This window comes from Amphiprion ocellaris, chromosome 12, assembly GCF_022539595.1.
Source record: "Amphiprion ocellaris isolate individual 3 ecotype Okinawa chromosome 12, ASM2253959v1, whole genome shotgun sequence".
Lineage (NCBI taxonomy): Eukaryota > Metazoa > Chordata > Actinopteri > Pomacentridae > Amphiprion > Amphiprion ocellaris.
The window spans coordinates 10308788-10331334 of NC_072777.1; the positions used below are offsets into that span (position 1 = coordinate 10308788).

General features: G+C 41.5%; 1 protein-coding gene across 3 annotated transcripts in view; it reads right to left on the minus strand.

Moving 5' to 3' along the window:
- Positions 1-159: 159 nt before the first annotated feature.
- tulp4a (TUB like protein 4a) overlaps positions 160-22547 on the minus strand; it is a 31734-nt gene continuing 9346 nt past the window's right edge. For 2 of the 3 annotated variants that reach the window (XM_035957391.2, XM_055015659.1), the window contains exons 3-14: positions 17020-17148; positions 15577-15738; positions 14893-15073; positions 11487-11594; positions 11111-11277; positions 10310-10534; positions 9723-9957; positions 8547-8691; positions 7882-8053; positions 7568-7661; positions 3293-6720; positions 160-3139 (exon numbers count right to left, since the gene is read on the minus strand). In XM_035957391.2, the coding sequence (XP_035813284.1) occupies positions 3023-3139; positions 3293-6720; positions 7568-7661; positions 7882-8053; positions 8547-8691; positions 9723-9957; positions 10310-10534; positions 11111-11277; positions 11487-11594; positions 14893-15073; positions 15577-15738; positions 17020-17148 (5163 nt within the window). In that variant the 3' untranslated portion in view covers positions 160-3022. The remainder of the gene's footprint in view (positions 3140-3292; positions 6721-7567; positions 7662-7881; positions 8054-8546; positions 8692-9722; positions 9958-10309; positions 10535-11110; positions 11278-11486; positions 11595-14892; positions 15074-15576; positions 15739-17019; positions 17149-22547) is intronic. The other variant, XM_035957392.2, reaches the window with a different exon arrangement.

The window sequence follows — 22547 nt, forward strand, 5'->3', positions numbered from 1 at the left end:
GAATGTAGAATGTGTCGGTGTGTTCGTTCCAGTTGGCTCGCTGCTTTTAAAGCAGCTGCTGTTTGAGACAACAGAAACCACCTTACGTAAACTCCGGTCTGACAACTCCCAATCTCAACTGTGCCATCTCTGGATACATTCAAGAACCAACACCCAGTATTTATTTTTTTCTGAAACAATGACATTTTATTCAAAAGATGCGTGACATATACAATTATAAAATAATTTACATGGCATGCCTTACTATCCATTCACTATAAACGTTCAGTCACCAAATCAGACTCAGATTTTTTTTCCAAGGGTTTTTTTTGTCATTTAAGTCTACATCTACAAATACAAAGCACATATCTTTTCTAAAAGAAAAGCCAAATCCTACAATATCTACAACAGGTCATCATCAGTTTAAAGTGAGTCCTGAACCAAGTCCATAGGTGATGCTGAACATGAACTCAGTGGCTTACACTAGTGAACTCAAGTGAACGGTGTGTGTGTGCGTTTGTGTGTGTTTGTGTGTGTGTGTGTGGGTGTGAGAAGCCATGACCACATACATTTGAAGATAATAGATATAACACTGATGGGATTGGTAGACTGCACAGCTGAATACAGACACACCTTGACTTGACAGTTACACTCTACATAACTAGTTTACCAACTACATTAAACTGGGCACTTACTCATTCACATCTTTTCCATCCAATGCAAACTTCACAAAACACTGAAAATTTGCCTTTCCCCGTCCACCCCCCCAACCCAAACCCCACATTCCCATCTCACAACATGGGCTACACTTGTAACAAACTCTTATCAACACAAAGAAACGTTCTGAAAACTCCACAATATACAGTATGTATAGATATTTCATCCTCTTTAGGAAATAATCTCATAAATAAAGTGTACAGACCATCAATGGAGATGCTGAACTAAAAGAACGGTATCAAACTGGTCAAAGCGATGACAAAGGATTTTTTTTCCCTAAGAAAATATTGCACAACTAACACAAAAAGATGAGTATTTTCTTTATGACATGCTCATGTTCTTTTCATTTTTAGGAGTGAAGGGACTTTTTTTCAGTCCCCAGTCCTACAACCCCTCAGTAACAAGACATGCATTGTGTAATAATATGGAAAGATCACACCAAAGAATGGAATCATCTCATCAATTCAGAGATCAAAACAGAGCTGCTCCAAAGTAAGAGCTTTATCTATACTAAAAGCAGTAACACTTCTCTCTAAGCCTGTTTATTTCAGCTTTAAATTTTACCAAATTTTGGCACAAATGTTTGAGGTGATCCTTATCGCACCAATTCAGTTTCATTACACCTAAATATTACTGCTCTTTTGTAGTGATTTTGGCTGCCGTCCAATGAAAATAAAAACGGTTGCAGATATTTGCAATGTGCCTGATAATTTCCTACTGCCCACAATTCTGCCAGCTCTGTGTCCACAAGCTCCACTGCCTGAAACACACAAACAATAAAAAATAAACCAGCTTTTCAGATTTCAGAGTCAGCTTACTAAACAGACAGGTTTTAACAGCTTCATTCTTCATTGGAGTTCTAACTTCAAAGATTCAGTGACGACGATTTCAGCTCAACCGTTCGTATTTTTCGTGGTTGCAGCTGTTGAACTTGAACAGTACTACAGCTTCGCTCCACACCTGAAATTACACTTAAAACACAGTGGAGACAGGTATAAACAGAAATCTGTCAAAGTCACCCAAGTCTCTTTACAACATTTACATACAACTGGTACGTATTTACACGACTTCTGAAAAGAGTATGAAATGGCATAGGTGAAATATACAAAAATATTTCCTGTACCTTGCTTACATGTATAGTGTGGTCTTTAAGAGCAGGGACAGCCCCCCCTAACTACATACTCACTTCACGGAAGTGACAGCAGGTGACACATCACTTCATGCCAGAGGTTAAGTTTTTCAGTCTAGGCTTTGGTGACTTCTTTGGCGCCATGTCACCATATGTAGATAATGAACTAAGTACAGGGTACGTCGGCCAAAGCTGTTCTGTACACCACTCCCACCTGAATTCTCCAGACTACACAGCAATATTCAAATTGAATCTCCCAAATAAAGCAGGTAAGAAAACATGACGACAGGGTATGAGGATTGTATATCACAAACAATGACAATAATGTTAAAATTCATATTTGACTAGATAAACGACAACATGTACATATAAATTAATCCATGTAGCAGAGTAACATTTCTTCTTCCTTCAAAGTCCCATGTGGAAAAGACTGCAGTTCACCTCAGCTATACTTAGTTTTCTACCTTCCCAACAGTGGCACACCTTCCACTCAACAGTGAAAAGTCTGAACTCTTAGTAGTGCTCCTAAATGATGCATATATCTAAGCTTCAGTTCCAGCCGAGATAGACTGAGATAGTAATAAAAGGAATGGCAGAGAGCAAAAACAAAAAGACCTTCCTACCCTCCACCATGTTTAGTCATTTAATAAAATCCTAAAAGCAAAAGCAGTATAATAAAGTGGTAACTGTTTCACTAAAGGTTTGTACAGCAATGGATTTCAGTGCCCAGTAGTACCTGTGCGCTCTGGGAAAAATAACTTTGATCTCCAGAGTGTGGTTTTCAAGTATTACTGCTGCTTCTTTTGAAAACTGCACCTTGACAATTCCTCTCTTAGTTAACCCGTTGGTTATCACGTCTATAAGCTTCTTCTAGCTAAAGCAGCATTTATTTGCATGATGATTACCAAAGCTCAGCTCTTTGGCCCTACATGCACTGCAGGATGCCACCGACTGCCAAAGAGAGCAGATCTGACAGCATCCTTTACAAATGCAGTCGACGCTTATTGCACCAACTCTAGCGGCAGCATTGTGTAGTGCAGCGTGATTGTATTTCTCTTTATAGCCAGGGCTGATTTTAGTCTTCTCTCCAAAATCCTCTACAAGAGTTTATTAATCACAAAAGAAACAGCTGTGCCCCTTCAACAGATTGCATTTTAATCCCAGATATAACTCGGGGGAAGTAGTGAGGGAAACATCTCATTTGAGGCGTTGAGTGACATTGGCTAAAGCCACTGCAAAGGCCTGGACAGCAGAGAAGGGATACTGGAAGTCAAGGATGTAGGCATTGCCATCGATCCTGCCAAACTGCATCACCTATGTTAAAAAAACAAACAAACAAAAAAACACACAAAATGTTTAAACGGATTCAGTAAAGAGGCATTACCAGCACATCACTAACACACTTAAAATCAATCATCCTTGAAAACTTGTAAAGATCACTAAGTAGCATTACTTCAGCTGTCTTACCTGTCTGCCCTCCAGTTCAATTTGAAAGTTCTTGGCAGATTCTTGTGTGACTCGTCCACCAAAGTCCAGCTGGTAGACCTGCGTGGCTTCGTTCCACAGAGGCTGCTTGTTGGCCATGACATACACAAACCCCTGGCTGCCCAGCCCTCGGTCCTCCTTCTCATTGGCTTTCCGACATTTGATCTCATCCAGCTCACAGGCAGCCCTCAGGTTCCTCTTACTCTTCCAGCCCTTCTTACCACTCTGGCACTGATTGAGTAGCTCATCCCCGCTGATGAACAGCTCTGGCTCACTTTCTGAACTATCTTGGAACTCACTATTGGCAGTGGCCTTACTCATCTTTTTAGCTTTCAACTGCTGCTCTTTCTGGCCCTTCAGCTTCTTCTTGTCCCTTCCTCCCAGCCGTGGACTAGAAATGAGTGAGTTGAAATCACCCAGAGCTCTGCCCTCCTTCTTTGACTTGCTCCCTTCAGCCAGTGGTGGCACATTTGCCTCCTCAGCTCGACCATCAACCCGCTTGCGGTTCTTCTTGCTGAACTTCTCAGACCGCTGTGGCACAGGGCTCTCAGTCAACGAGAGCACCTCCTGAAAACCTTCTCCAGCTTCTGCCATGGCCTCTTGTAATCCTCCGTGGCTCTGCAGTTCTGCTGGTGGTGGTGGAGGGGGTGGAGGAGGAGGTGGAGGTGGCGAGAGAACGTTTTTGTCCACTGCCAGGTGGGAGGCTTTGGGTGGTAATGGCACTGCAGGACTGGGCATAGGCGGGCAGGAGTTGTAGGTACCCCAAGGTGTGTGGAGGGCAATGGGAGGAAGAGGAAGCCCAGCACAAGCACTTCCTCCTGGATACATTGGTGGGAGGGAGCAGCAGGCAAGGTTGGCTAGGTTTGCAGGGTAACCTGGCGGTAATACCAGAGTTGCATCCTGCTGTGAGAAGGGCACTGGGGCCACTACCTCCTTTGGGGACGAACAGGGGCGTGGTGACCCTGGGATGGGTTGGAGCTGGGCACCAGAATAGGCAGTTGCAGGGGAGTACTGAAGAGAGATTTGGTAGCCTGTAGCTGCTGCAGCAGCTTGGAATGATGCAGCACTGGGGCTGGTGGGGGACTTTGGAGAAAGGACGAAAGGCAGCCTGGTTACATCCAAGTGCTGAGCTGGGCTAAGAATAAGGGGAGGTGGTTTGTGTGGTCCAGGGGGGCCAGTGGAGTTCAAAGTTGCTGTCCGTTCCTGAGGAACCCACACCTCCTCAGTGGCAGCTGGATCCCACTGATAAGGAGGCGGACGTTTCACAACCAGCCCCGATGCATCATTTCCACCTAGTGCCAGATGCCTCAGTGACTGGTTCAGTGTTTCATCCTCAGTAAATGCTGAATTAACATAATCAGCCCTGTCTCTGTTACTTCCACCTCCTGTTGCAGTTCCAGATCCTTCAAGTGAACTCATCAAGCTATAGGAGGACTGGGAGGCCAGAGGAGTAGCGCTGTTGGAGTGAACAATAACTGTGCTGTGTGGTGCGCCATTCCCTGGAGGGAAATCCTGTCTGATAATAGTTCCTCCTGCTATTCCATTAGCACTCCCTGGAGCAGTGCCTCCAACACTAGATCCACTGCTACACTGACTGCAGGTGTACAAGGCCGTTGGCACCCTCTGCTGGAACGAGGCTGCTAGTGCACTACTATTTTTAGCCTTTGGAGGCAGTGGTCTGGGTGGTTCCAGCATCTGAGAAACTTTGAGTGCGGCCTCTCGGCTGTTCCTTCTGAGAGTGGCGTGGATCAGACTGCTGTCAAGCCTCTGACCAGGGTTTCTTCCAACAGTACTGTTCTGATTGGCTGGATCAGGGTATGGAGGAGGGTCTCCACTGGGTATGGAATAGCGAGGTGCAGTGAGTCTGTTGAGAGTGGCGGAGGTGTAGGGCAGCTGGATCTTCTTGTCAGCGGCAGCAGAGGATGAAGAGGAGGTGACCCTGAGAGTGGCAGAGCTGCCAGGTCCCTGGAGCGTGTAGACATTCTGATTGCAGACAAGGCGTGTTCGAGGACGACATACTTCTTCCACATTCCCACTGCTGTCAAATGTCGTTATCCTCTCATAGCCCAGTGGTGTGGGGTACTGCGCTTGTTGTTGACCTGAAGGATAAAGTTGGAACTCTCCCTTCTTCAGGCAAAGGTCACCAGGGGGAGGAGTTCCACTGGGGACCCCTCCTGCTGCAGATGCAGCACTGGAAGCTGCAGTGGATGCCGACGCTGAGGCAGCAGCAGCTGCTGCAGCAGCCACAGCAGCAGCCACTGTTCCAGGGTAGGGAGGCGGGGGGTTCATCTTGCTGAGCTCTAGAGGGGCACTGAACACCACTGTGTCACCCTCAGCCAGCTGTGGAGTTGAACGAGTGGTTTTGATCTTCAGTAAGTGCTCATGTTCAACTCCCACTGCTCTCTCAACCACTAAATCAGCAGGTGGGTGAGGTATCTGGATCTGCAGTGCCCCTGTCTGTAGCTGGTGCAGAGTGGCACCTGAAGGCTGTCCTGATGACATAGAGGAAACAGGGATTTGAATTTGAAGCTGTTGCTGAAGCTGATGGTGGTGCTGCTGTTGCTGCATCTGATGTTGCTGCTGCTGAGACTGCAGTTGATGCATTTGTTGCTGCTGCTGCAGCTGCTGCTGAATTTGTTGATGCTGTTGTTGTAGTTGTTGCTGTTGTTGTATTTGTATGTGCTGCTGGAGCTGCTGTTGATGCTGCTGCTGTACGTGTTGGAGCTGCTGCTGAATGTGCTGTTGTTGAAGTTGCTGTTGCTGCTGTAGGTGTTGGTGTTGAAGCATCTGCTGCTGCTGGAGTTGCTGTTGCTGCTGAAGCTGCTGTTGGTGGTGTTGAATTTGTTGGTGGTGTTGCAGCAGTTGTTGCTGCTGCTGCTGGTGCTGCTGCTGTTGTTGTTGTTGATGTTGACTTGGTTGCTGTTGTTGTGAAGGATGATGAGAGGGTGGAGGTCCAACCATCAGACGACCTACTTCCAGTCCCCCAAAAATGACCTGACCAGGACTGGAGTACCTGGTGGGGACTGTGTACTGGGCTGTGAGGATGGTGTCCTGGCTTTGGTCTGACCCACTGGCAGCTGCTCCAGCAGGGGTTGCTGAGGGATTGGTTAGGACATCTAGCTGAACATTCTGATTGGCCAGGAGTGATTGGACCAGACCAATGCTTTGGGCAGGGGACATGGCCTGGGCAGGACTATGTATGGGGGCAATAGGGATGTTAACAGTGCAAGGTGGGTTGTCATCAGCACCACCAGCAGGACCTGTAACAGGCAGATCATCTTCATCCTCACTGAAAACATTAGGGCTGAAGACAGGAAGATTGATGTAGTCCATAGAGATCTTGCGGACCTCTGGCAGGTAGATGGTCATCTGTCTGGGCTGCAGATGGAGGAGGCTTGTCTTATAGATAACTATGAGAGTGCAGAACAAGGCAAAAACAAGAAACAGAAGCAAACAAACGATAGGTAACTTAGTCAAATTGAAATTACATTTTTTAGTTATTTGTGAATGAATTATGTAAAGCTGCCACTATTAGCAAAATTAATGACATTTTTATCCAATGCATGTTTTTTTCAACCTCAGTTTAACAAATGTTCAACTTCAGTATCACTACATGATGGTTGCTGTCATTTTTGGTTCCATCCACTCGTCTTGCTCTCTGCGCTCACATATATTTTAATCCAAACTCTCAATAAAGCTGTTCTCATTTACTTATTTTTCAGTTTGTGTCATCAGACAATGGAGCAAGTACAAAGTAGAGACTGGAATTCAACTCATTAGGACAATATGTTAACCAGTAGTTAAAAAAGCTGTTGCTCTGCATTGCTAAAATTCTAATTTAATAATAGTAACAATGTCTGCCCAACTCACCCTACAGGAGTGAAAGACACCGGCTGTGCTGAGAATTCAGATGTAATTTCATAAATTTGGAAACCACCATAAAAGTCAGAGAGCAATTACAAATTAAGGAGAAAAGGAGTCGCTTTAGCTTCTCTGTGTTTGCAAAATATATACAAATAATAAGCCAGTTTAACAATACAGCTTTGCATTTCAATATGTAAATCCTTGTTTACATATTGTGCTGTGTTGCATTATACAATGTCATGCAGTTTCTTAAAATAAAATGAACTTACATGAAACTACCATTTTGCTTTTTTCTTTTAAATAGCTATTACATTATTCAACAGGAAATACTCATTAGTGGCAGCTTTACCATTAACTATAGTTTGCCATAAGACAGAGTTGTTGATAGGTTACCTGCACCAAGACTGGTTGGCAAGAATGTGGCCAGTCCCACTATCTTAAACTTTGTTCCCCAAATATTGGATGTGACCTGAGCAAGGTAATTTTGCTGCAAGACAAAAACAAAGTAATTAATGTATATAAATACACACTGCATTTAGAAATATAAGACATAGTATATTTTCATTAAAATGTATGAGATCTATGATGCACAGATACGCTGTTTAGCTGCCTCGCATGACCCTGTGCACAGGCAGCATGATCAGTCCACATGGAGGCACATAATCCCTCATTGGCTTCTTACTCGACTCAAGTAATATGACGTTTACCTGAGTGATGTCATCTAGAGGAAATTCCCTCCGTGTTAGACTGGGTGACCCAATCGAGGGTTTCCTTATAGGTAACCGTGGTGACCTGGAGATCTCCTGCGTAGCGCGGGACAGTTTGGGTGATTTTCTGGGATCAATGTTAATCCTGTTGGTAAAGGGACAAACTAAGTCTCTACAGAGAAGGCAGCAAATAAGAAAGAAGGTTTAGGCATGCAGTGAAACAAGGAAACAAAAATCAAACATACAGCATTTTATCAAAATCCACCATTTATGCAAAGTGGTTTATCCAGGGAAGTTAATAACCGTATCTTTATTACAAATATCATCCCTGAAATACAGTACGACTCATTTATTAGGATAAATTCTAGTGCTACATTGAATTGGACAGAAATGTAAATTTAATATGTCTTATGTTTCTTATTCTTATGTTTTTATGTTGTTGTAGTAGGAAGCAACAGCCAAGTCGAAAATCTGAACTTGTAATTGTTCGGCAGTATGTTAAAAAGCTGAAGCTTATTTAATATTGCGCGAAAATGTACAGAGGATCAAGCTCCTACTGTCCATTTCACATGGACCATTGCTGTGGAGGAGTTAAAGAAGCAAGTGTATGATTACAAAACACATTTTAGTATACTGTAATACACACAGGTCAGGTATTTAGTTACCTGGGCAGTTTGGGGGATTTACTACCCCTGGATATCTTTGGAGATTTCTTGCCAACCCAGTCATCGCTCAGTTCAATGTCACTGGAGTCTGAGCAGTTACAGCTGTCAATCATGGCCGATATCAGACTGTTACCATAGATCTCATCTGAGGAGACAAAAAATACAGAATGAGACACTCAAGATAAATTTTATTTAATACAACAAAAATGCGGTGTCACCTTCTTTTACTTACTCTTTTACTAACTAAAATGATCATAATCTTGCTGCTTCTGAGAGACTGACTCAGGAACGAATGATGAGAGAACAAATTTGAGGTTCTCCATAGAATGGCAGTCTTTTGGTGACTATTATGGTGATGCTGGCCCTGCAGGGTAGATTTTGAAAACTACTTGAACAACCTGGAGAGGAATTGTCATAGTTTTAACAAAACATGATGGCTCTGGAGTAATGTTCCACAATTTCTAAAAATAAACATTTAAACCCATTCAGTCCAAACCATTGTTCGGAAGGTTTAAGTCTTTTCCTTTTCCTCATCATAGTCATATGGAGTCTATAAACCACTGCTACTGCTCAAGTTTAGGTCAAGCTAATTTATTTGACGGACATTAAAGTGTGAATGGGCTGGAACCATTTCATGGCTGGCTTCATTTATCACGTGTGGGGAGGGAGAGGGTTGATTTATGAGGAACCCAGGGGCCATCAGAGCACCCATTAAGCAGCTTTTAATTAACATAGGCCCATTCTGCCGTATGTGACTAAAACATACTCATGCTCTGAGTGCCAACTCAAAAAGTCTGGAAAACTACTGGAGGATGTCAGAAATGTGTCTAGGAGGAATACTTTCAGCAGCTCTATTTGAATTTTCAAGAATAAATATACAAACAGTATATGTTAGGATTAAATCTTGACTAGAATTAGGATGAAGCAACAAATAAAATACATTAAGGTTGTTTGGACAGCCATGTAAAATAAAGTCTGATAGACAGGGGGCAGTACCAGCTTATTTAAGATGTCAGAAGAGTATTGTTTAGCTGTAAAGATCCATCTTTTTAACACCCACACTAAAATGTGGTAATTAGGTTGACCAGATGGCCTCAAAACATTCCAGGTCTTCTTTTTAAAATGTTTTTTGTTAGGTTATAATGTTTTGTTGAAATCAAAGAAACTCAGTCTCACCTGTTTTCCCATCTGTCTTGGGGTCCATAATAACAAACTCTGGGCGCAGTTTACTTATTCGCCGGCCCTTGAGGATAGGCACCAGACCTCCGAGGTACTCCAGGTACAGAGTATAGCAGGGTCCCCCCACCTCAGGGTTATCCTCCGTACGTTTCATAGTGCAGTGCAGACGTTCGTTCCCAGCTGTTGGGTAGCTCACAAAATCACGCATGTTGTTGGGGTCGGGGATGGGAGGCTAGAAATATGGAAAGTGTAGTACAGTTTAAGAACTTCATATCAATGCAACAACCATTTAAACATAGAGCATGCAATTCTAATCCAATATACTTTCTGTCAATTTCAGCAAATATCTTGTGTGTGCACCAAAAATACATCCAGTGTTTGTACACAGTCCTGGCTGGATATGTAAACAGCAACGAAAGTGTGCAGTCCGATCCACACAACACTGTTCCAGCAGGTCCTGTGCACAATTGTGCTTGTGCATTTCAATGGTATGCATCATGTAAACATCATGTAAATGTCATGGAAGCCATTCACAAATATTTTTATGGCTGTAATGGGCCTAAAGACCCCCTGCCCTGTGTTACCTTGATGGTGGGGACAAAAGCGGCAGTGACGTAAGAACAGAGGCGTGAAGGCATGGTGAGCTTGGCAACATCTTTTTCCTCCTTAACTGCAGTGGCGATGCCCTGCTGGCAGAGTAGCTGCAGGGTGGCAACGCGGTGTTCCACTCGAACCACATAGAGCGCCGGGCCTGACGCCAGGAACAGGCGAGAGTCCCGGTGACCCCAGCAGAGCGTAGTGATGGGGCGCTGCAATGTGAAGAAGATACACTGAGAAAGTGCATCGCATCTTTTTACATGGTTAATGTCAAGGATCGAAGGATCGTTGAAGGTTAAGGTTTTGGACTGTTGTGGCTATAATAAACATCTCTCTTAAACTTTGCTACTTTGTTGGGAGTCATGTCTTTGAATTAATTTTGAGAAGAGCTTTCTCCTTCAATAATGTTTACAACAAAGTTCCTCTACACTTACAGAAGATTGTTGAGTTGACTTGATCACAGCAGTCTAGACAGTAGTTTTGTGAAAATTAATTTTTTAACCTCAACATATCATTCAAATTAGTCTCTATTATATCACTGGTTACTTCACAGAGCCTAATTTATGTTAGATTAACATTAGAATAAGGACAAAACCTTACAATAGAATAAATATTTTGTAGGATGGCAGCCAACTGGTAAGTTTGCCCCGACTATGGAGTAAGGACAATAAAATTTGTCAAATTCAAGTTTTAGAAGACTTACAATGCATGATGTTAATTGAGTAAGTAACCTAATTACTGTGACTACTTGCTATTTCAGTTCCTCTGCTGTGGCTGAAGTTGGTCACCTGTGCTGGTGTGTCCAGTGAGTAGATGTGTTCACCCCGCACGTTGTAGAACTTGACAATTGCGTTCCTGGTGGGTGGAGGACAGGAGGTGTCAGGGGAAAGGACTATCCTCTCCATCCCTGCGACTGCGAGCAGATCCCCCTGTGAGCACCACTGGACCACCACATCTACAGCACAGGACACACAAGAAAGACAATCCTCATAACGTTAGGAATATTACCATATGCAGCCAGCTTAGACAACACAATGTTCCTTTAGACAGAGTTTGTAAAACAATGTGAACAAGTGAGTGGGAGAAACAATTAAATAAAGAGAGAGACAAAGCTGGTGGGACATGTAGGTATCAGTGAGATTAATGATAAGACAACCCACACACCTTTCAGACCAGTGTGGATGAGGGTGGGGGAGAGGTCGTCGTAGTTGTTCATCAGGCTGATGTCTCCGGAGGTGAAGCTGACTGTCAGCAGTGGTTTCTGGCTGTGCACTGAGAAGAGACACAGGACAACACACACGTCTTAGACAGGCAATGTGAGACAAACACAGGGAGTGTAAAATAAGGACATGGTATCAGGTGTGAACTGTTGAACCCATGAACAGAACGATCACTTGCTTGTATTTGCATTTAAGTAATGCAAAACTGTAAAACTGGTGTCAACTGGCCACTTTTCGCTGCAGGAACTGCGGGTTTTATGTGGCCAACACCATTCTCCTACACCACAATGCAAACAGAAAGGCTGAAAAGGCTATGCTACCTCACACACCTGTCCTGAGTTACTGCACTGGAGACGTGCCTATTGTGTGTCTATATAGGGAGGACTGATGGTGTAACTATACACCCCTGTGCACCCAATAATTGTGGCTTAGTACAACTACAGTTTAGATGACCACTACTTAAGGGTATGACTGAAATAATAAAACAATCAACAGACTTAATTTTAAGATTGAGTGAGTCTTTCTTAATGAATTTATTACAGAATAAAACATTTAGAGTATTTTTAAGTAGATGGTTGAGCAACAAAAAGCAACTGACAAGAAGAAGGATCATTGCACCGAAGAGTTGTGCAAACTGGTCACCAGTGCGCAGGAAAATTGAATTTCTCATCAAAAACTGTCAAACATACAACATAAATAATAGCTGGAATCTCTTTCGGTTACACTGAGGTTGGACTTTTGAGTTCTAGCCAGCCTGACCCCTTAAAATTTCTCTCTCTTTTCACATATTCCAGCAGTGACACAAATACCAGCACAAATAAAATCTGCTTTTGACTTTCGGCCCAATAACAGTTCCTACATAGCAAGCAGTTTAAAATGGGAGTTGCACTAAATGAAATATATGATGCTGCTGTAAATGTAGTGGATTGTGCTGTGTGGTCATAATGGGTCATCATAAAGATATCAGGCAGGCTGAGGAAGAGGTGGCCTGGTGTCTCAGTCAGATTGGTGACTTGAAAAATAATTTCTATCAGGGGCCAACCAGTTCTTATTGACTGGTGCAAATTAGTCAGTGCATAATCATGTCAATGTTAGGCTACTACACTAATGAACATTAATCAGGAAATTCCACATTTGTACATACCTCAACTGTAATGTTTGCTTGACTGTCATTTTGAATAGAAAAATATGTTTTTAAATTAATCATTTTATCATAATTTTTCTAGCAAAAAAGCAAAAATATGTACGAGGTATTTACTGTTTTTCTGATAGAAATGTGATTATTTTTGGGGTTTGGGCTACTGGTGAGTCAAAAAGAATTTTAACATGCAACTTCAGGTTCTTGGACATCAAAATGTGCATTTTTGGCTATTTTGTTTTTCTAGGCAAAATTATTAAATATTAAACAAATCATTGGTTGTATCTCCAAAGAAATACCCTAATTCTGCCCAAGTACCTGGAAGAATGTAAAACTGGTCTTAATTAATAATGTTCCAGTTGCTTTAGGTGAATCAGTACTTCCTAGGAAGAATATAATGATGGGAAAGACAGCCATTTCAATTTGAGGTGTAAAGGTGTACAGAGGAGCATGGCCTTGAGTGATAATTTCTATCAGGCCCAATCAATTCCCATTGACTGGTTTAATTAGTGAGTTAGAGCATAATCAGTGATCCAGCTAAGGCAAGCACTTTTCAGCTTTACCGCTTGGTCTGTGGTGAAGGGAGAGGAAGAAATAGAACAACGGGAGGAGGACAGTAACACACCCATACATCGTTAACAACTGGGAGTAATTAATTTAAAGAGAAAGGAGGCAAATGAACAAACAGGAACCAGTAAGAATGAGCTCATTACATGGGCTGGTGTACACACTGAAAACAGCAGGAGGGAGTGGATAACCAGATGCAACTAACCCTTGTGAAGCAGCTTTCAATCCCAGTGTAACATATCCTCTGAAGTAGAAAATAGTTGAAAAGTTCCACTTCTGAAGCTTCATGAAATGGTTTAAGCTACAAAGTTTGCCTGTGAGATCAGCATCACATGTGACTTACAAAAACGTTCTAACTTTAAGTTTCAATAAATAACTTCTGCACTTCAATCCAACGGTGTAGTCTAAACAAAACAGAATTGTGCTTTTACATGCAAAATTGTTCGACAACAAACAACACAGAGTTTTGACCACCACAGTGTACACACTGGGCAGGACATCTGGTCATAATTACTACAGAACTGCATGTATCCATCCAAAAATATGGTGCGTTTTTACTAGATTTTTCAAGGCATTCACAGGTGGACAACTGTATCTCTGTATCCATACAGTGCAGATAAGGCTCTGATTGAACATAGCAGACCATTAACCAATCAAATTACAACTACCTCTTGTTAGTATGGAAACTGAACTTACTGTACTGTACTTTGGATAGTGTCAGTCAAAGGATTTTAATCAACTTCAGACTGATTTTACTTATCTTAAATACAACTTCATAGGTTAAAAAAATGTGGGCCGTTAACAGATTATTAGATTTTGTTCCTTTGGTCTTCATTTCATTGAAGAGTTTAGATTTCAGTGGAGAAACACAGGTAGAGCTGGACTCTCAGTTGGTCACACCAGCACAGGAGTGACAGTAAGATTTGATATTTGTGAAATATTTTAATCTGATGATGTACGAATTTTGTCAACAGTCGTTTCCCTTGTCCTGCATCCCTCAGTCCTTTACACTGGGGACAGTTGTGTTACCGAAATCACTTTGAAAAGAGCAAAATCTGACATTCTAATGTCAGATTTGCCCAAGTTGAAACCAAGTAATTTTATCCTCATGGGCTGTTTTCTATTTGTGGACTTTTCCGTGAGCAGAGTACATTTTAAATGTCAACACGGCGGTTGATTGTGCTCATTTAAGTGGGAAGCCAAATTCGAGATGGCTATTAATGTTCGTTTAATTTTACAGACCTAGCACTGTGTTAGCCTTCGTCAGGAAGCGAGAGAATGAGTGACCAAATGACGAAGACAATGCACCATTTTAAACCACAACCACTAATACAGTAGCTACTTGTGCTGACCAGAGTGTCTCCAAGATGTCCTAATAATCATACGCTCACACAAAAATATGTGAAATTTTGACTCACACACTTAGATAAAATGGTCGTGTATGCGACCGTTTTGGTCGCCTTGGTAGAGAAAGAGGTGTGGTTTGCCAAAAAGGTCCCTGGTCACAGATGAACCATCTATATTGCATTTACATGGCATGTAACCGAAGATGTAGGCCACCATAACGTCCTCAGAGACACTGAGTGGGTGTGAACAGGTCACTGTCCAGAGTTTTATGTTCAAATAAAAACCCTGAGCAGCATACCTTGTGGTGGGGAGTACTCGTCAGAGTCTGTGTCACTTTCACTGCTGTCCTCCACCAGGAAGCTGGGGTAGTTCCAGGACATGCTGACAATACCATCCGACTCATGAAGCAGTATGTGGGCCAGCATGCGCCCATGGCAGTCCATCACTATGACCTGACCGTCTGCAGTACCAAACAACACCTGGAAAACAAACGGTAAAAGGGCTATTTGAGACCAAAAAAATGGAATGACAATTAATAGGGACACAGACACAAGAACAAACATAAAAAGGGAGGCACACTCGGGAACAGAAAAGGAGACAACAAGCAAGGAAAGTCAAGAGAAATGCATATCACAAAGGAAAAAAACTTGGAGAAACAGACATAAATGGGTTGCAGGCGATGAACAAAGACAGAAACATGAATATAGACTGAAAATCTGATGATGTCCAACCTGAGCTGACAATTTACCAGCATGAAAGCAAAAACATAGCCCAACAAAACCAACAAGACGTTCAAGACAGCCAACGCTTGCTGTCAATCACAGATCTCTCAGGGCCCTTCTCTACCTTCTGAATGACAAGTGCTCATACTCAAAGTGGCAAATGAAAACCTCAAATTTCTACATGTATTAGCATTCAAAGGTTGGCATAGTGCTAAGGGGAAATGTTGAATCCTTCAAAATCTGTAAGGTGCGTGTCTTACCTGTTGGTCATCGGGAGTCCAGATGCCACAGGTAATCTGGCTTTCCAGGTTGATCTCGGAGGACCAGTGCCTTTGCCCACTGACGGAGCCGACCAGGACAAAGCCATCACGATAGGAGATAAGAGCCTGGGTGCCATCATGGGACCAGGTGAAGTCACTCACCTACAGGGTACAAGACATGTCACTTATCACAAAATGTTTTCACAACTCAACTGGAATTTACAGAATCAGCAGTCTGATGTTTGCTCTACTGTCACATGAGTGAAAAACTGAAAGTTATTTGATTAATCAAGCCTGATTAAATGAATCAATCAATCATTTTATCGCAAAAACTCAAAATATCCCATGATGCCACATTTCTTTGTCAGTGATGTCATATTAAAGTGATTATCTTTAGACTGCAGGTTGTATATGAACAATACGAACATGCTACCTCAGGCTGTTATGAACTATAACTGGGCATTTTTTGAAAGTTTTCTCTTTTATATAAAAAAAGATGAATTATTAAACAAATCATTTGTAATAGCCCCAAAGTAAACAACCTAAAACTGTCTAACTTCCTGCAAAAATGAGAAATTGGTCTTTTAGGTGCCTTAGTAGTTACCAGCAGGAGTATCAATATTAGTCAAAGCAACAATTTTAGGTGTAAAGAGGGGCACGGTCTCGGGGAGTTATTTGTAAGACATTTACACTCATCAAGTTGTATTTTTTGGTTTTACTGACAACCACTGGTACTCTCAGAACATGGCAGAATACAGTTTAATTAAAACACATACCATTATGTAGACTGTTATTCGTGAAAGTGTCTTCACTCAAATGGTGAGTAGCTTGGTGATTGTCAGTACAAATTTAAATACTTATATGTAATTAAACCTTAACCTCTGGGGGGAAAAGTAGGTGTTACACTGAAAAACAGAGGCCATGATAAAATGACAGTTTTGTTTAGACTGACATCTAGTAACTAAATCGATCACAAACGAAAAGATGCTGTCAGGATGTGTCAGACTCAGCTCAGCAGATGACAGCGACTGACTGATGGGTCCTATACATCACCCATGTTTGATAGGCTTTATGTTAAATCAGCAAATGGAAGGTCAGGGATAAAGACTGAAGGAAATCCTCGGACGTGTTTCTCGGCTGAGAAGTGTTGGAGGTAAATCACTCAGTCAGTCACCACATGGTAGGAATGTGCAATAATGATGAAGTGTTACCTTAAGGCTTTTGTACATTACTATTTTGTTTCAATATATAATATTTGCTGCTACTGCTGCTTGTCTTACTCCCAATATTGTCTGTGCAGCGCTTCTACTAGCTATTTATACAAACTGGATTATAATATTATGAATATTATTTTTATGTCTGTACATTTTGCCAGTGAAAATACATTAATAAAAATACACTTAAAATCATTATCTTGCTTTTAGGTCACTTTCTGTCTCTTACCTGAGCTCCACGGTCATTGACCAGCTCCACAGACCAGCGACCTTCATATTGGATCCAAACAAAAATCCCTCCATCGGTGTCACAAGTGGCCAGTTTCTGGAAAGGTTCATTCCACCGCACCAACACCACCTTTAAAGCACAGAAAATAAGAAAAAAAGAAAAAAAAGGGAGGGTGGGGGTGGACAAAAATGATTAGATATTTGGGTCTTTTTGACAGACATCATATATTAGGAGACATGCAAATGAACCAATTCCATCAATTTAGCTGTGGCCTTACAGATGTGGTTTTGTGTCCTCTTACCTAAAACAGATAATGCGAGACAACCAAGAATAAAGAGCTTTGAAAAAGTGCCCTTAATTAAGGCACAAAACTCTTGCCTGCATACTTACTGATTCTTACTCTAAATGCATCAACTGAATGCCTAAAATTCAGAAAGTCCAATCCAAGTTCCCACATTTCAATGAGCTAAATTTAGCCTCAAGCGAGATGGAAATAAATCACAAAGTGGGTTAACCTCCTTTTGAAAAAGTCACGAAGGAGTGAATATTCTACATTTTACAGATGATGAGAATCAATCATCCCATCATCTGAGTGTTTTCTATCCATGCCACACCTCTTTTTAAATCGGGAAATTTCAGACTTGATACTAGTAAATAGCTCGTTTTATGTGTGTTTCAATGCACATATAATTTTTTTTGTTCTTATTTTATGGAAAGCATTGAATTTATTCAAATAGGTATTTTGGAATTTAGAGCACACATCTCAGAAAAGGGGAAAGCAGCAGTAAGATAAAAAAGAAAGTGAAGTAAGAGAAGGGAAGTGAAGGGACACGAGTGCATTAACGTCCCTACAGAAAATACCACGCTGTGGTTTAAAGGGTAGTCACACAGTAAAGTCTATAGCATGGAACGGCAGCTACTCGCAGGGGCATGGCTATCTGTATTTGTCCTGAGGTCACTGGAAAAACAGACGGATCCTCACTGGTAAAAGACACAAGTAGCAAAGGAGAAGGGCATTAAAAACTGCCAGAGAGAAGTATTTAATCAAACTGCATGTGGCCAGTTCCTTGGTCAGTGTCACCCATTTCAATCTCGATCCAGCCCCCTCCTCTCTGTGTGTCTCTCTCTGTCTGGTCTTCTGTAGCGTGACTCAGCCTATTCCCAGAGGAATAATCCTAAGAAGGGTGCAGCTCTACTCTCACTGAGTGAAGCACGTGGGCTGAACACGCTCAAACACACAACACAGGGCAGGTTTTAGTGGGGCTTACGCTCTTAGAGTGCAAGTCCAATAGATCAGGGGCTGAAAGTTGGATAAGCCAGCCAGTCCTGTTCTTTTTCCCAAACAACACCATCTCCTCTTTACCCTTGTGCAACACACTCACGCTCTAATATGTCCATGACACAGGTGTCATTAGCAGGGTGTTCATGAGACAGTTCAAAAAAATTTTGGGAAAACAGAAGTAATCAGTCATTCTTACAACACCTGAATACTAAATAGTATTTTCATATTGCTTAGGTAAAGGCTGCATTAGTTCAACCATCTCAACTAAGAATAATTTTACATAAAGAGAACATTCTGTACAAATAATGATAAAAACACAATGTTCAGAATGCAGTTCTGCAAAATTGGACTTCTTCAAACAGTATCATACTCCTATGTCACTTAAATCAAAAAAGTAATTTTGTTTTAAGTAATATATAATTGTAAACTAAATAAGTTTTAGGGAAAGATAGTAGAACTACTTAATATGTGCACAGCCACACATTCAATGAATGGGGCATCATTTCTAACTGAACTGCTGAACTGATAACAACGTCGACTCAGAATATATCTGACAAATCACATTATAGCTTTACAATAAGTTATTTTCAGCAGAATCTTGCAATATCAAATAAATTACAGACAATCCAGAGTTTTTGAATACATAGTAACAGAGGTGATAAATAGCAAGGGTGAAGCAACTGAAGCTACCAATCATTTTTATTCAGCAATTCACTATTTGTCACTGTCTTCTGTATTATTAAATAGTTCTCCCAGGTGAACATGAAGTCATCTGTGTCACACAAACATGTTTATATGAATACACAATGTGCAGCCCTCAAGCATAATGAGTGTACAGAGGCATTCATCACTCTCCTCAGCAATGAGTTGTCCTGTGAGCCAGATGTAGTGTGTTTTCAGTTTCTCATCTAGTGGTATATATCCTACTGTTGCTCTATATGTGTGTCTCAGCTGGCAAGCCGCAGGGAAGAGGACACAATGAGAACTGGCCCATTACAGGTCTGCAGCAAAGGTCTCTATGTCATTCTGAGTTGACCATGTTCACGGACCATTAAAAACAGCCTGCCATCTATCATTCAGGCACAGCAATCACTCATGCAGCAGTGCTCATTGGGTGCAAAGCTAACAGGCTTCTGCAGCAGTGTTGTCACAGATAACAAATTTCCATGCACAGGGATCTCATTGGGGGAACACAAATCCTTGTTGTTACGCTGTCCGTGCACTGTCTGCAACCTCTGGTAATCAAAAGGGATTTTCCGGATAGTATTATACAACAAAATTCAGTTTCAACCAGTTGCATTAAGGCATTAGATTAGGTATGAGCTCCGGTTTGCAGAATTCTAACATCATTTTGATACTGTACATACACTAACAAAAAGGGTCAAAAGAAAAACACACAGAATGAATCTGTGCAGGGTTTACACACATTGTGTCTCACATGTGCACACTTAACTGCAGCCCCAAAGAGGTGAGAATAAACTGTGTATGTCAGTAAATTTAGCTCAGTGTGGAGATTAGTGTGAGCTGGTCAGGCATCCTGCGAGGTGGATAGCTGAGCACCTCGCTGTCACGCAGCGATCTGGGAGATCAGACATCACATGGAGACAGACAGGATAAGGGTGAGAAGGCACAGGACAATGAGAGGCCAGAGGGATCACAGGCAGCAAGCACACACAAACAAATGCAAATTTTTTTGAAAGAAGAAAATATTGATCAAGAATTTTGGCCAAAAATTACACAATTACTGCTCATATATTCAAAAATCTTTTTATGAACTTTGGAATAAAGTATAAAACAATCAACATTTATAAAATTACAGAAAGGCTTGATGGAGGACTTTAAATTGACAAGTAACATTTCATCCTAATCAATACTAAGTAAGGAAAAAAACAAACATGTTTCCAGTTCCTTCAATTCTTGACTTGGTCACAACCTCTGCTTGGACACTTGGCACGGTCTTCACTCCTGCAGTGCTTTGCTGATGTCATTCCAGCCCTGACCTCTTGCTGGGGCTTAACAAGTGTCTCCACAGACGCATAGTATGAGCTGCACATTAGGAGAGAAGCAGCAGCTCTGGTTCTCTCTGTGTTTACATGGGAGGCACAGTATTGAGCTGTAGGTAAACACACAGAGTGCGCTCTACTAAAAGCGAGTGTGTAGAGCGTTGGATGGATTAAAGTAGTAGACTCTGCTCCATCCGATACAGGGTCGACTGGTCAACATGGTTGAAATGTCTATGTAGACACATTAATGGCAATAAAATTTGTAATGTTACATTGTGTCTGCAGAAATGATGTTTCAGCCGTATTTCGTATTTACATTTTCTTTCTTTCCTTGCATAGCCACAGATCGTGTATTGGAGCTGCTGCTGCTCTGCTAGCATGCTGTTTACCCTACACCTTCAATGTAGACACAGTTGTAGGGACTGGGCACAGAGCTGACCCTTGCAATTTAACTGAGAAGACCAAATCAAATCAAGGGAAAGCTTTGGGTTGCACTGGAGTCAGCAGAACTGAGAGGACACTGTGACAGTGCAGTGTCATAGTGGTGCAGTCGTGAGGACGAGTCCACGACAACACTAGTCCATGGCACAACTTTGTTTTTGTACAAAACGCTCAAGAAAAGGTTTATAATAGACACAAGCAAGCAAAAGCAATAATTACACAAATAAAAAGATTACTTCAGTTTCACTTTCATCTGTTTATTGTCCTCAATGCAAAATGTAATCTGCTGCATGCCAATAATAATCACATTAAATATAATAGCAGTTATAAAAGGTTTAAATATGTTGACCACACAACTACAGCAGCTATAGTTTTAGGTGCTGAGATTTCTTGACTGCTGAGTCAATAATCATCAAAAGGTCAAAACTAACTGCTCGACTACACTTTAAAATCAGACACAGAGCAAGCCAGCAAGGAAACTCTCCTCTTTCCCTTCACTAACACGTCCACCTTCTGTAATTTTGGGTTCTGACACAATATTAAATCAGACACAAAATACTATTTTAAAAAGCGCTGTGCTGATAAGAAAGCAAGAAAGTCAGAATGAGCAAAATGGGGCAAGAGTGATTTGCAACACTACCGAATGGTAACGGGACAGGACCTTTGTGTTAGGTACACTCTGAGAGGTTGATGAGTATGTCAAGCATGTGATAAAAGCTTAATCAATGTTAATATTTGACAATGGCATTTACGTTGATTATGACAGCTTGTATCAGTACATCAGCTGTGTGTTGTCTAGTTGATTGTGCCTTTAAATACATTAAAAAAAAAGTTTAGTAAGAATTAGCGTGAGGACCACACATTTCAACATTTTATGTATGCAAATTATTTGGTTATCATGTTGTTGAGTGAATGGGTGATAAGATTCTGTCTTAATATGTACACATTATATGCAAAACAAATCATATCACCAGGTGCAACACAAGTTCTAATGAACACTGTAGAAAACCACATGACATTTATAAATAAACTTTATCAGAGGGTGTAGGTTGTTAAGAACTTTTTCCTAAATATGTTTCTGGATTGCAATAACTAATTTGTCACACTGTCAATGCTATAGGTTAAGCAGAAACCAATTAAGTAGGGAAATTTGTCAATATGTGTTAAATTCCTTTTACTGCAATAAAGCAGTAAATATAAAGTGAAATGCATGGTATACAAAGTTTTCACATCCTTCCAGCTATTTGCTATGTAGGATGGAATGATGAACTTTTGTCTGGCAAACGGTACAATTTTAAATTAAAGTCAACTTCAGTGAGCAAATATGTCTGTCTGATCAATGACTACAAACACAGCTCACAGCAAAAAGAGCCTGCAGTGTACAATCCATGCTCTCATTCTTGGAAAATTTCTAGTGAGCAGACACCTGGACCTGAAGACGCAGCTGAACCCAAGTGTTATGCAACATGTCCTCTCTAAGGGTTGGTTAGCACACTAAAGCCATTTCCACTAAGCACATTTGGTGAGACCATTCTAATGCAGGGGTTGTGTACTCTGCCAACCTGAGCAGAGTGGCTTCCAATGGCAAAGATCAGTCAAGGAGAGAGCAGATGAGGGTAGGGTAGCATAGAGCACAGAGGAGATTATGAAACAAGTAAGAAGATGATGGAGGTGTGGTACAGAGGAAGGAACTAATTAGACAGTATGGCAAGACCAGGACTGACAGGTTAGTCTCTAAACACAAGTCAAGATGCAAGATAAGGTGAGTGACACTGAGGAAATCTCCTCAGCTTGTAACCTGT